The sequence below is a fragment of the Juglans regia genome, chromosome 2 (genome assembly GCF_001411555.2).
Source record: "Juglans regia cultivar Chandler chromosome 2, Walnut 2.0, whole genome shotgun sequence".
NCBI lineage: Eukaryota > Viridiplantae > Streptophyta > Magnoliopsida > Fagales > Juglandaceae > Juglans > Juglans regia.
Genome location: NC_049902.1, coordinates 22,635,186 through 22,647,985, shown reverse-complemented (window position 1 = coordinate 22,647,985; position 12,800 = coordinate 22,635,186). Strand labels below are relative to the sequence as shown.

The 12,800-nt window shown below is 37.6% G+C and overlaps 1 protein-coding gene across 3 annotated transcripts; it reads right to left on the bottom strand.

The window, feature by feature from the left end:
• Positions 1-2,993: 2,993 nt before the first annotated feature.
• LOC109012268 (sister chromatid cohesion 1 protein 3-like) lies at positions 2,994-12,091 on the bottom strand. 3 transcript variants are annotated; one of them, XM_018993802.2, is made up of 15 exons: positions 11,827-12,091; positions 11,387-11,643; positions 10,856-11,027; positions 10,278-10,539; positions 10,146-10,192; positions 10,009-10,058; positions 9,827-9,894; positions 9,264-9,733; positions 9,056-9,179; positions 8,841-8,977; positions 8,238-8,746; positions 7,823-7,862; positions 7,606-7,654; positions 7,389-7,524; positions 2,994-3,352 (listed from the first exon to the last, which is right to left on the bottom strand). In XM_018993802.2, the coding sequence occupies exons 3-15, from the start codon at positions 10,977-10,979 to the stop codon at positions 3,254-3,256; spliced, it is 2,115 nt and encodes a 704-aa protein (XP_018849347.1). In that variant the 5' UTR covers positions 10,980-11,027; positions 11,387-11,643; positions 11,827-12,091; the 3' UTR covers positions 2,994-3,253. The 3 variants fall into 3 exon arrangements, with proteins under 3 accessions (XP_018849347.1, XP_018849349.1, XP_018849348.1); XM_018993804.2 differs by having other exon boundaries at positions 7,606-7,651; positions 11,827-12,090; XM_018993803.2 differs by lacking the exon at positions 11,387-11,643.
• Positions 12,092-12,800: the final 709 nt, after the last annotated feature.

Here is a 12,800-nt window from a genome sequence, read left to right as displayed (position 1 = left end):
AGAAAAAAGAACAAGATTATAAGGTTGCAAGATGCTTTTGGGGTTTGGAAAGAAGGGGCCAAAGGGATACACTCATTATAGATTATTTTCAGACTATTTTTTCTACTACTGGCCAAGTGGATTTTTGTTGATATGCTTTCCCAAGTTGAAACAAGGATAACAACCCAAATGAATGAGGAGCTATCACAACCTATTTTGGCAGAAGAAGTAAATCAAGCCCTTAAACAGATGCACCCCACCAAAGCGCCCAATCCAAATGGTATGGCTCCTATCTTCTTTCAAAGGTATTGGAGCATTATAGGAAGCTCAATCACAAATGTTGTTCTGCAAGTTTTAAATACTGGTGAGTTCCCTAGAGGTTTAAATCATACTTTTATTACATTGATTCCTAGGAAAAAATCTCCGATAAAAGTTGTCAATTTTCATTCAATAAGTTTTTGCAATGTCATTTACAAGGTTATTTTCAAAGTGATTGCTAATAGACTTAAAAAGGTATATTACCTCATGTTATATATGATTCTCAAAGTGCTTTTGTCCCAGGAAGGCAAATTACTGATAATATTCCTATTGCTTATGAGCTTATGCACTTCCTGAAAAACAAAAGAAAGGGTAACAAAAGGGTATATGTCCCTAAAGTTAGACATGAGCAAAACTTATACAGTGGAGTGAGTTTTTTTAGAAACAATTATGGTTGCACTTGGTTTTGCTACAAGTCTAATTAAGCTCATTATGAAGTGTGTTAGAACTGTTACTTTTTCGGTGCTAGTTAATGGGGTCCCAAAAGACCTTATTATACCTAACCGAGGTTTGAGACAAGATGACCCTTTATGCCTTTACTTATTTTTACTGTGCACTGAGGGTTTGATAATTCTACTGAGGAATATTTGTGGAAATGAATTTGTGGAAGGAATCAGAATTTGTAGAGGTGCCCCTCAAGTGAATCATCTTTGTTTGTTGATGATAATGTCATATTTTGTAAGGCTCATATAGAAACAAATAGAAACATTCAATCGCTGCTAAAAACAATATGAGAAAGCCTTGGGGCAGAAAATCAATCGAGAGAAAACATCTATGGTTTTTAGTAGAAATGTGACAGAGGAGTTGAAAGAATGGATCATGTCTCTATGGGGTGGGAGTCATACTCCACAATATGAAGAATACCTGGGCTTACCTCCTATTGTTGGCAAATCAAAGAATCAAGCAAAACAAAAAGTTTGGCAAGAGCTTCAAACTTGGAAAGGTAGTCTATTGTCTCAAGGTGGAAGGGAAGTTCTTATTAAAGTAGTAGCACAGTCTATCCCAACTTATGCAATGAGCTGCTTTAAGTTACCAGGATCGTTCTGTAATGAGCTGGAAAGGATGATGGCACAGTTTTGGTGGGGGAGGAGATAAGAGGAAAACAAAATTCACTCAATCAGTTGGGGTAAGATGTGTGAATCAATGTTTAGAGGAGGATTGGAATTTAAAGATTTAAAGATGTTTAATCTAGCTCTCTTAGCAAAACAAGGGTGGAGAATTTTGCAAGGAATCATCACTCCACAAAATGTATAAGGCCAAATATTTCTCTAAATCTTTGATTCTAAATTGGGCTAAAATCCTTCTTATGCTTGGAGAGGAATATGAGAAGCTACTAAACTACTAAAAAAGGCTGTCTATAGAGAATTTGCAATAGGAAATCAGTGACGGTGTTTCAAGACCTTTGGATACGTGGTTTTACTACCAATCAACTAACTGATCAAACTATTGTGGAAGAATGGCAAACAGTTGTTGATTTTCTTATTGATAATAATACTTAGTGGTGGAATGCGGAAAATATTAGAGCCATTTTCAATCAAAATATAGCAGCAGAAAGATTAAAGATTATAATCTGCCCACCTCAAATGACAAGTGGTATTGGAATCAAGAAAAGAATGGGAACTACTCTGTCAAAAGTGCTGATAAGCTTCTTCATAATACTTCAAAGCTACATATAGGAGAAAGCTCGATTTAGTCCATAAAGAGTCTTTTTGGAAGAGATTATGGCAGATGAAACTTCCAAACAAAATAAAGATAATTGCATGGAGGGCCTGTTGTGATGGTCTTCTAACTTCTCACAATTTGAAAAAGAAACATGTTGTGGAAGATAAATGTTGCTTCTGAAAAAAAAAAAAAACATTATGGACTAAATTGTGGAAGATAACTTTTCACAATTTGAAAAAGAAAAATGTTTCTCAATGGGGAATCCCGAAGCTTATTGTGGAAAGTAATTGCTTATTATTGGTTATTGAACTTCATTTATCATGAGAAAATTTTTCAGCTCTAGAACATTTATTGAAAAAAATACAGCGACTGTTGAAGAGCTTCCAAGAGTGCAAAGTGCTCTACATGTTCGTCGACTGTTGAAGAGCATACAACGACAGTCAAAGCCGGTATATTCGATAAGAACAATTTGTACTACTCTTTATTTCAAGAGTAATGATATACCCATAACAAATTATACAACACATTGTACAACAATATTATAAAAGGAAGATATTTTTATAAAATTATGTTATTTTTATAAGATGTTTTACAAAAATACCTTTCATTTAAAATATTGTTGTACAATATGTGGTACAAAATGTTGTATAAATCATTTTCCCTATTTCAATGATATTGATGTTTACTATCAAAACAAAAAATCTTTGTAATTTTATTATCCTTCCCGGGGCCACAGTCAAAGCCGGTATAGTTTGGTTAAAACACACCCTGAAAGATGGGGCATTTTTTTTTTTTTTTTTGGGGATTTAAAAAAGGCCCAAATTGATCTAATTGTGATGTGCAATAAAAAAAAAAAATTCTATATACCATACTACCATCTCACTTTTATCCTATTAAGTAGTATGTGACACATTTATCATCATTAAATGATCATTTATTTTATGATTCTTTATCATTTAATGGTGATGAATGTGCCGTATACTAGTTAGTATGATCAAAATATGATGAGAGTTTAGTGTATAGCATTACTCGCAATAAGAAGGGCATCGGAGACGCACGCACGCACACAAACTAGCAAACACTTTTCACTTCCCTTTTAATTATAAATTACACGTTCTTCCATCCTTCTTCCCCAACAAAAACGAACGTATAATCCACTCCACACCTAGCCCTAAAGAATGCCGATGAAGGTGTTGGACGCCACTGTATCAACCTTTGCACTGTACAATAAATAGTAGCTAGATCTTACCTTTATACATGAAGGCAATGTAAGCACATGGCCCAACTTTTTAACTCAGATTTGAGTCTTCGAAAGCGTAGGCGTCAACTTCAAACGAATATCGCTGAAAGGTTCTTCTTGTTGAACATCGACAAGTCCATAACTCTTCAAAACCTGAAATCAGCAGAAATGAATTAAGACATGGAAAACTAAATTTTATACACGGTACTTGATAGGTAGACTATTCATCATGTCTACTATACGAGGCCAGAAAGTTCCAATCAGTAACTTCTCACTTTGAAATGCATGAAGCAGGATAAGTGAATTAACCAAAGTGAACTCACAGTTTCACAAACTCAAGAAAAGGGCATGAAGATGGACAAAAGATCAATGACTGTCACTTTTTTTTTTTTTTTTTGAGTAAACAAATTTTATTGATCAAAGAATTAGGCAAAGCCCGATACAAATACAAGAACAATGACTGTCACATTTGCAACAGAAGAAACTAACCAGATGCTAACAAGTTGATACACAATCCCATGATTTTTCAATATTCAAGAGAGTGAATATCCCATGGATGCAACTTTCAATAAAATAAGCTGGTTATACACATCCAAAAAAATGCGTATCATTAAATAACATATAAAAACATTAGACTACTCTTTTCCCAAATGCCAAAGTGTCTCATCTTCCAATCCACTCCTCCGATCACTTGTACTCAATATTTTAGGCAAGGACTTAGCTCCAAACCCTTTAAATTTAAGGAATTTTGGGCTAGGGACCCGACCTGTTATTCTGTGATAAAAAAGATGCTTGGAGCCTGCCTTTTAATGGCTCACCTGGCTTTGTTTTAGCAAAAAAGCTAAAAAGCAGTCAAAAAGTCTCTCAAAACCTGGAATATCAACTGCTTTGGCCACATCCAAACCAATATAAAAGCATTAACAGCTCAACTGTCCTCTCTTCAAGCTCAAACCAACCTAAACTCCTTTGCTCATAAAGAGGACATGATCCGAGCTTGCCTGAATGAACAATTGAAAAGGAAAGAAATCCTGTGGAGACAAAAATCCAGGCTAATGGCTCACCACCACGGATTTGAACACAATTGTTTCACATGTCATCCACAATGAGAAGGAGAAGTGATATCTATTGTCTAAGAATGCCTCAAATCAATGGGATTCCAACCCCTTGAATATTCAAAATCAGTTCCTTGATCAGTTCAAGACTATTTACCAAGCATCCTGGCCTAATATCTCAGATGAAATTGGGCCTTATTCCCTGACAAAATTTCTCAACTTGACAATAACCTCCTCTGTAACATCCCCACAGAAGAGGAAATCCTTTCAACCATCAAACAAATCTCATCTTCCAAATCTCCTGGTCCTGATGGATTCATAGAATTCTTCTTCAAGCAATACTGTGTCAAGGAAGATCTTAATAGATCCATAAATATTTTTTTTCACCAATGGTCATCTGCTGAAAGAAATGAATCATACCCATAGTGTCCTCATCCCCAAAACTGAAGCCCCCAGCAATGTTCTTCAGTATCGACCCATCATTTCTGTTACAAAATCATTGCAAAAATCCTTTCTAACAGACTCAAGTTGGTCATGCCCAAATTCGTATCCCCTCAGCAATCAGCTTTTCTTCCAGGCAAAGTAATTCAAGAAAACACCATTCTAGCATAAGATATCTTTCATGCCCTAAAGAAAAAGAAAGGAAGGGGCTTATGGCTATCAAAATAGACATAAAAAAAGCCTTTGATTTCATAGAATGGAACGTCCTGTTCACAATCCTTTCTTGTCTTGGTTTCCAGTAGCCTTGGAACAATTGGATCAAGGAATGCATTTCGACTGTCTCCTACTCTGTTGTGATCAATGGACAACCACAAGGATTAGTTCACCCTTCAGGCAAGGAGACCCTTTATCCCCCTTCCTCTTTATATTAGGCAGTGAGGTGCTCTCTAGACTCATTTTCAGAGAACATCAAGGTAACATCAAGGGCATTAAATTGAGCACAAATGGTCATTCTCTATCCCATCTTTTTGCAGATGACCTTATTCTCTTTGGCACTGCTTTCCCCCAAAATGCTCAAGCTTTCAAGGTCTGTCTAGACAAAAATACCCACAATGGTCTGGCCAAAAAATCCATTCTGGAAAATCTTCCATTCGGTTCAACAATAACATGCTTCCTAACTCCATTAGGGATGTCAAAGCTATAATCAATTTCAAGATTTCTTCCTAAAGAGCTAAATATCTAGGTTTCCCTCTTAAGTTTGGCAGATCCACCCAACAGCATTTCAAAGATATTCTAGAAACAATTCAAGGGAAATTAGCAGGTTGAAAAACTAAACTTTTATCTCAAGCAGGTAGAACAACTCTTATTAAAGCAGTGTCTAGTGCTATCCCCTCCTACACAATGTCTTCCCTGTGGATACCTAGTTCCATATCCAAAAAAAATTGATAAAGCCCTTATGAGGTTTTGGTGGGGTTTTGATCAAAACAAAACCCACAATTCCACCCCAAAATCTTGGAACTCCATCTGCAAATCAAAATCCTTGGGTTGGTTTGGCACCTTATTAGTAATGAATCCAGCATGTGGAACACCATCCTTTCAACCAAATACCTAAGAAATTTTAATTGGCTATCTGTTACTGCTAAACCTTCTGACTCCAGATTCTGGAAAGGCCTCTTGAAACAAAAAAAATTCTTAGCATCCAGCTTCTGCCTCTAGATTAACAATGGGACTAACACTAATGTGTGGTCTGATCCCTAGATCCCTACTCAGCCTAGCAATTCCAACTCCCCAATCCTCTTCTATATTTCAAGACCCTCCCTTGAAGGTCTCAGAATTAACTCTTGAGGAGCCTAGAACATGGAGCACACTCCTCCAATCTATTTTCTCTCAAGAATCTGTGCATGAAATTGAAAAAAACCATCTAGCTCAATACCAATTCCATAACCAGAATGGCATTCCCAAATGGCTTCATCATTCCTCAAGGAAATTCTCCGTTACACAATCTGGAAAAAGCTCTGGTCTCTTAGAATTCAAGATTGTTTAAAACTTTTCCTTTGGAAGGTTATAAACAACATCTTACCTACCAGAACTTTGCTTAGTATCTGTATCCCTCTCGTAGAGAATCAGAAACATTGCCCCATCTGTCATATGGAAGATGAAACTCTAACCCATCTATTTCTGAATTTTCCATACTTGAGGATTCTTTGGAGGCAATCACACTGGCCCCTTGACATTTCCTTATTAGCAGACCAAAGGCATCATCAATTGGATAAATCTGATTCCCAGCCCCTCCAGTAACATGAACATCTCGTTTGATGAGATACAATACTTCCAGTTTTTCGCTGTTCTTGCTATGGATAACCTTTGGTTCTCCAAAAACCAAATTATTCATGATATACAAAGTCCTTCTATAGAGCAGTTTGTTTCTAAAACCATCAGATGCTACAAAGAACATTGTCATGCCTGGGACAAGAAATCCTCTGATAATAATCTCATATGGGAGCCACCCCTTATTGAAGATCAATTTTCTATAACATTTGATGTGGCAGTAAGATCAACAGTAGTACATCTTCAGGAATATGCAGAAATCAAGATGGATCCCTCAAGTTTGTTATAACTTGTTTCACAACCAGCACCAATCCAAACGAAGGAGACGCAAAACAGCATTCATAGGTATTGAAGAAGCATACTCACAACAACTCAGGAAGATCTTAATAGAAGGGAACTCCACGGTGGTAATCTCAGCAATAAACAATCCCCAAAAAGCTATAGACTAGGTTATGGAAGGAATTGCTAGGGACACAAGATTCCTTCTCAGACTGAAATTTAGGAAGCAGTCAAATACATCGATCTCAATATCAAATGGGCTCATTCCAACAAAATGTGTGGAAATATCCCACTCATCAAGATCCCCCAATGCTTATTGGACTTCCATAGTGGAAAAGAACCTCCCCTTTAATTTTCTGCCTAGTTTGTATACTCTTCTCTGCTTAAGGCTTCTAATGAATATTTGTAATTGTTGGTTATGCTTATGAAGTCTATTTGTGAAGAAAAAAAACAAATAAAAACATTGATTCTTGCTGCTGCACCACAAAATAATAACCTGCCTCATCCTTAATTATCTCCGAGTGGTAACACCTACCTTATACAGATATCTTCCAAAAACATGGCACAATGGAAATGTTTCAGAAACTTACAAGCGTCTCATAAAACATGCGGGCACATAACTTTCTTGTCCTTCCTTCTAAAGTCTTGTTCAAAATGAGATCTCCAGATAGACCTTCTGAGCTTGCACTGAAAGGAGAATGTCTTTTTAAATATTGAGCAACAGCCCTGTATGTCAAAGACAAACATATTAATTGTCCACCAAAATGGGGTTCACATACTATAACTAACAAAATCTTCTTTACTTACCTGGTTCTTGCAGACAATGAATCTATTCTTCCCGTTCCTTGTGATCCTGCTATAAGCAAAGACATGTTATCCATATATTGCATACGAAAACTGGAGTTCATATAAACTTCCCATGTACTGCCATTAAGATTTCTTACCGGGTTACTGAAAAGGGAACATCCTACAATTTACAGAACCACCCAAATCAAACATCAATATAAATCCTTCCTTGGCTTACCTGTTGGGGTATTGTTATCTTCTTCCAAAAAGTAAAGGTCCTATAATGAAACAATTCAATAAGTCAAAATACTGCTTAACTTAAAGTTTAAATGCAAGTAGTTCTCAAGGGAGGGGATGAAGAGGAACAAAAAGATGTCCAATAACAACTAGTAAAAATATTAAACATCTCATATATTTGAAATGGTATCATAATCTTAAAGAAGCTGGATCTGTAACAAATGTATAGTTCATACGATAAGACATAAAAGACAGGTGATTTAGCTATCATGTAAAAACCCTTAAGAGTTATTTCTTTTTCACTAAAAAAATGGGATGAGCTGTCTACTTCTTGTAAATGGAAAAAACTTTGTTGCAATCCCTTAAAAATACCCAACACAGGCAATTCTCAGCATTCGTGAAGTACAAGGACTTACATCTGCTTCGGCAGAATTCATCAAACCGGGAATGTCTGAGAGACCAGTGTTCTTTAGACTTAGATGCTCCTCTGAAAATGTCATTCTTCTTCTCTTCTCAGACCCACCAGTTCCGGTGGATGCTGCTAGATGGGGTGTAGATACCCTGGTCTCAATGGTTGTTGCAGGAGTAAAGTCACATCTTCTAATAGGAGAAGGCGTGAATCTAGCTTGGGATGGCACAAATTCAGGTAAGAAGCTGCCGCCATCAAAGGCTTCGATATTTCGAGGACGTTCAATTTCCATGTCAAGTTCAGGCACAACAACAGGAGATTGAGCATCCCTCGGCTCCAGGAAAGCTTCATTTGTTGAAGCAGGAGATTGTGAAACCCTCGGCTCCAGGAAAGCTTCATTTGTTGAAGCAGGAGATGCTGCAATTTTAGGATCTGGAAAAGTTTCCTCAGAGAAAATGAGATGGGGTTTTGTAGATGTGAGGTCCTTGAAAATATCACAGAGATCCAAACACAACCCTGCATGTAGAAGCCCCAGTGCTTAGAAAAAATAATCCTTAAAATGGATGGCCAGCAGCAATAAAAAGATCAGCGAAGGGAAAGGCCCACTCACCAGTCAATGAAGGCTGGTGAAAAACTTGTTCCTTTCGTAAAGTGTTGTTTAACTTCCAGATACCCAAAGTAGAGCAAGGGGCATCCCTTTTCTTCCGCAATAAATCACTAGAATCTTCAAGAGACTTCTTCATAAGTCTACAAAATTTACATCCTTACATCAGTAAACTAATACCAGAGAAAAAATCAATCCAAGGATTACATGACCAGCCATACTTGTTAGTCAACACTGTGGACTCATCAAAGAATTGTTTTCTCTTCTTCTTTCTTGCTTTTGGCTGCTTAACAGGTGGAGTTGATCGAATAATCCCTAGCCCAGGAGAAATATCCATTGGCACACCTAGAAAGACAAATGCTCAGACTTGAAACAATCAGAGTTCTCATATCCCATCAATAAATCCAACACTGAGAAAAATGCACTCACTCAATGAAACATGTGCATCAAAAATCTCGGTAGCCGGTTGGGAAGCTGCAGAAGGTGGTGATTCTGAATGTTGCTGAAATGGTAAAGACTGCCCTACAGACAATAAATTTTCATCCATGATTGGAGGGAAGGTTTCCTTCTCATTCATTGTTTGGTCTAAGGATCTGTTCATTCCGCCTAGGTCGTCCCCAGAATCTGGAAATATTGGAGGAAGGTTTTCTAAGCCAAAACCATGAACAGAATCACGTAGTATTTCCCTCTCTGGAAGATCTTGGGGGATATCGGCATCGTTATCAAGCATCTCTGTCTGATTACTTGGACTCTCATCTCGAGATTCCACATCATGTGGATAACTTTGAGGGTTCTCGTCATTGCTAAGCCTCAAGTTATGTTGTTCCCTCAGATTACTTGGATCGAGATCGGGATGTTGAAATCCATCATTACCATTCACCGGAGGTGAAGGGAGAATGCTGTAAATTAGCAAGAAGAGCAATTATTACTTTAGCATTCCATGATTAAAAAGAAAAGGCAGTGAAAGTACTTAAATGCACTCAGAAACATACCCATCCATCAGCCTGACATCAGAGTCAGGAAACACTTCTGGACGTGAGGAATCCATCATCATGAAATCCTAAACAGATCAGAAAACTACTGGTGGTGAAAATATGCAATTGAAATACCACAAAAACACAAGATGAAAGCAATGATAGTAAACATTGATGTAACAGAATAAAGGGTCTCTAACCTCATCAAAAGAAATAGCAACATAAGGGTCTCTTCCAATAGGAATTTGATCTGTAGCACAAAAATTTACACTTGTTTAGGCATTTATGAGTCGAGAGAACACACAATTGAAAAGAAAAAGTGAAGCACGTTTATGACCTGCTAAAGTAATCTCCTCTCGACTCTTGAGGTGATTATCTGGGGACCTGAGAACAAAAATTCAAAAGCTATTTATATGGAGGTTTACAGGTGGAGAAAAACGGTGAAAGAAAGAAGTTTCAAGAAATTTACCCCTCATCGTAAATATCATGGTCCAAATCCAACGTATCGAGGTCAAACGTGTCTGGCAAAGTGATAGACTGAACCGGTGCCTGTCTAGCATCCTCCGGCAAATTGAGATCTATAGACGCAAAGGCCTTTCTTAAGCCATTCAAAACAGCATTACAGTCCTGGAACAAATAATCCACCTTCTTCGAATATATCCGAACAACACCTAATAAAAGGTGGCCCGACATTCTGAGGGCAATGGGAACTTCCGGAAACATGATTCGATCTATAAAGAGACATTTGGATCACGAAAGAGTTAACTTAAAAACTGCGTCTACCATGTAACGTTTTTAAGGAGGATAGGCATACCGTTGAAGTTAATAATTAACAAATCCAATACACAATCATTAGAGATTAAAAGAAAAAAATAGAATTTATCAAATCATTTTATTACCAAATAACAATAAAAACTACACCTTTAAACCATTTTGAAGAAGTTACGAAGCGATGAAGATGAAGTTTAGCACGGATTTAAAATTAAATAAACTTTGATCTGGCGGGTGCGTGTGAAAAACTGAAAATGAAGAGTTGGGTTTACATACCGACGGTGGAGGGGATATCGGTGGAACTGTAGTGAGACTTTTTGAGGCGATGTTGAAGATGAGCGGCACACCACACCGTTCCCAGTGGCCCTTTTCGCGCCAAAAATGTTTGAGAGTAAAACATTGTTTGTTGTTGTGGTCACACCCTGGACCCGAGGTTCAACTCTTCAACCTGAAATTCACGATAATAAGAACGTAAGTGAGTAATTCTATACATCAGCCTCTTCGACCGCACACCCATACACGTGGTTGTCAGGTTTAATTTTTTTGTTCTTTTTTCCTGAGCTTCTCCCCAAACAGCCGTATCTCCCCTCCGTACGAACATCTCCCTCTCCGTGCGAATATCTCCATTTGAAGATTTTCAGTAAATCTCGCATCTCTATAAATCTCGTCTCTCTCAGGCTAGTCTATTATTTTCTTTTACTTTAGCGGATTCATGGGTTTGTGGTGGTGTTTGGTAGGAGCAATAATTATTCAAGATAAAACAACCAGATTCTATTTCTACCGATGAAACCACACAACATTACGAACCTGAGCATGGACATGCTTTTTTCTTGCTACAGATAAACCCGATTGGTTGATGTGCTGTGATTTTGAGCCACTCAGAGCATCCTTTCTCGGTAGGCCATTAGAGGTTACTTGAGATTTTCCATCTGCTTTCTTATTTTGTAGATTCTTTGTAGCCATCGCTCCATGTGCAGTTAGAGAACTGGAGATAGGGTCACTGCTGTTCTTATTCACTGACGAAGAACATGATTTTCTCGCCGCGTCTTTCTAGAGGTGGGCGGCTTCAGAGGGGAGGGGGGCAAGAGGAGGGTGGGTTTTTGTTTAGAACCAGAAATATCAGACCGGTGGCTTATACATAGATTTTTCCGAACGTAAATACCAAAATCTTCTAAAATCAAATGTCTTAGAATCAAAATAAACTAAACACTAACAAAATTACTTAAGCCACTTAACACTTATCTTACCTTTCTCATCTAATCCTGTCACGTGTCGTGGTCGTTCGATTTGAAAGTGAGGCGGCGGCTTGGGGCTGAGGCGTTTGGCTTGTTTTCTTGGACGATGGGGAGTGGTGCTCGACGCAAGGGGTCTCTCGTTGCGGGCGTCGTGTTGTGGAGACTATTGGACGGTAACGCGACGGACGACAGTAGACGAAGTGGAGAAATGGAGATATGCACTCTCAGAGAACTGTGAGAGGTAAACAAATGGGGGCAAGGGATATGGCGCAAAAACAAAATTGAAAGCTAATTGTTGGGGGAGTGGCCGCGGGAAACTCAAAGTGGCGCTAAACAAAGTTGGGGCGTGACGTGCGTGGGCGAGTTTTAGGGAGATTTGGAGCCGAATTCGGTGGTATTTTGGGCCTGTTTTGAGCCCATTTATAAGAGAGGCCTGCCCATTACTGCTCTCGCTCCCTCTCTCTCCCGCCATCAGCACCAATGTGACTAACTTGTCTAGAACCCTGAACCGGGATAAGAAATTACGAACATAAAAAACGAATTTTGATTTTAAATTAAAAAATTTAATAATTTAAAAATCATAAAAAATATGAGAAGTGCTCAGTTCATAAAAATATTATTAAAAAATTAAAAAAATAAGTTTCTCTGATTTAATCTTTTTGTTCAAAAGATGTTGCTTTCGTTAGTTTTCTGACTTTATTTTTGAATTGTTTGGCTTTATTCTTCTCACCTGTTGTTGATTTTTGTTTTTTAATTTTAATTCTTAGATTTCTCTTTTTTTCCCATAGAATTAATTTTTTTAACTATTATAACTTTTTTATTTTTTCTCAAAACATGTTATTATTTTGGCTCCGATGTTTTAATGAATTGGAGTTAGATCTGTTTTTCCATTCAGCAGTTGAGATATATCTGTTTTTTCTATTTTGCTGAGTTCATAGCATACTTGCTAATGGAGGTCATTGAAGTAAGCATTACCATGTTTAATG

Bases quoted from the DNA above. Each gene is read 5' to 3' on its own strand.
- LOC109012268 (XM_018993802.2), bottom strand. From the start codon at position 10,979: ATGTTTTACTCTCAAACATTTTTGGCGCGAAAAGGGCCACTGGGAACG. The intron at 9,180-9,263 runs GTGAGTGCATTT...TTGTCTTTCTAG, and splicing joins TGATGCACATGTTTCATTGA to GTGTGCCAATGGATATTTCT. The intron at 7,655-7,822 runs GTAAGCCAAGGA...CTTTGCTTATAG, and splicing joins AGATAACAATACCCCAACAG to CAGGATCACAAGGAACGGGA.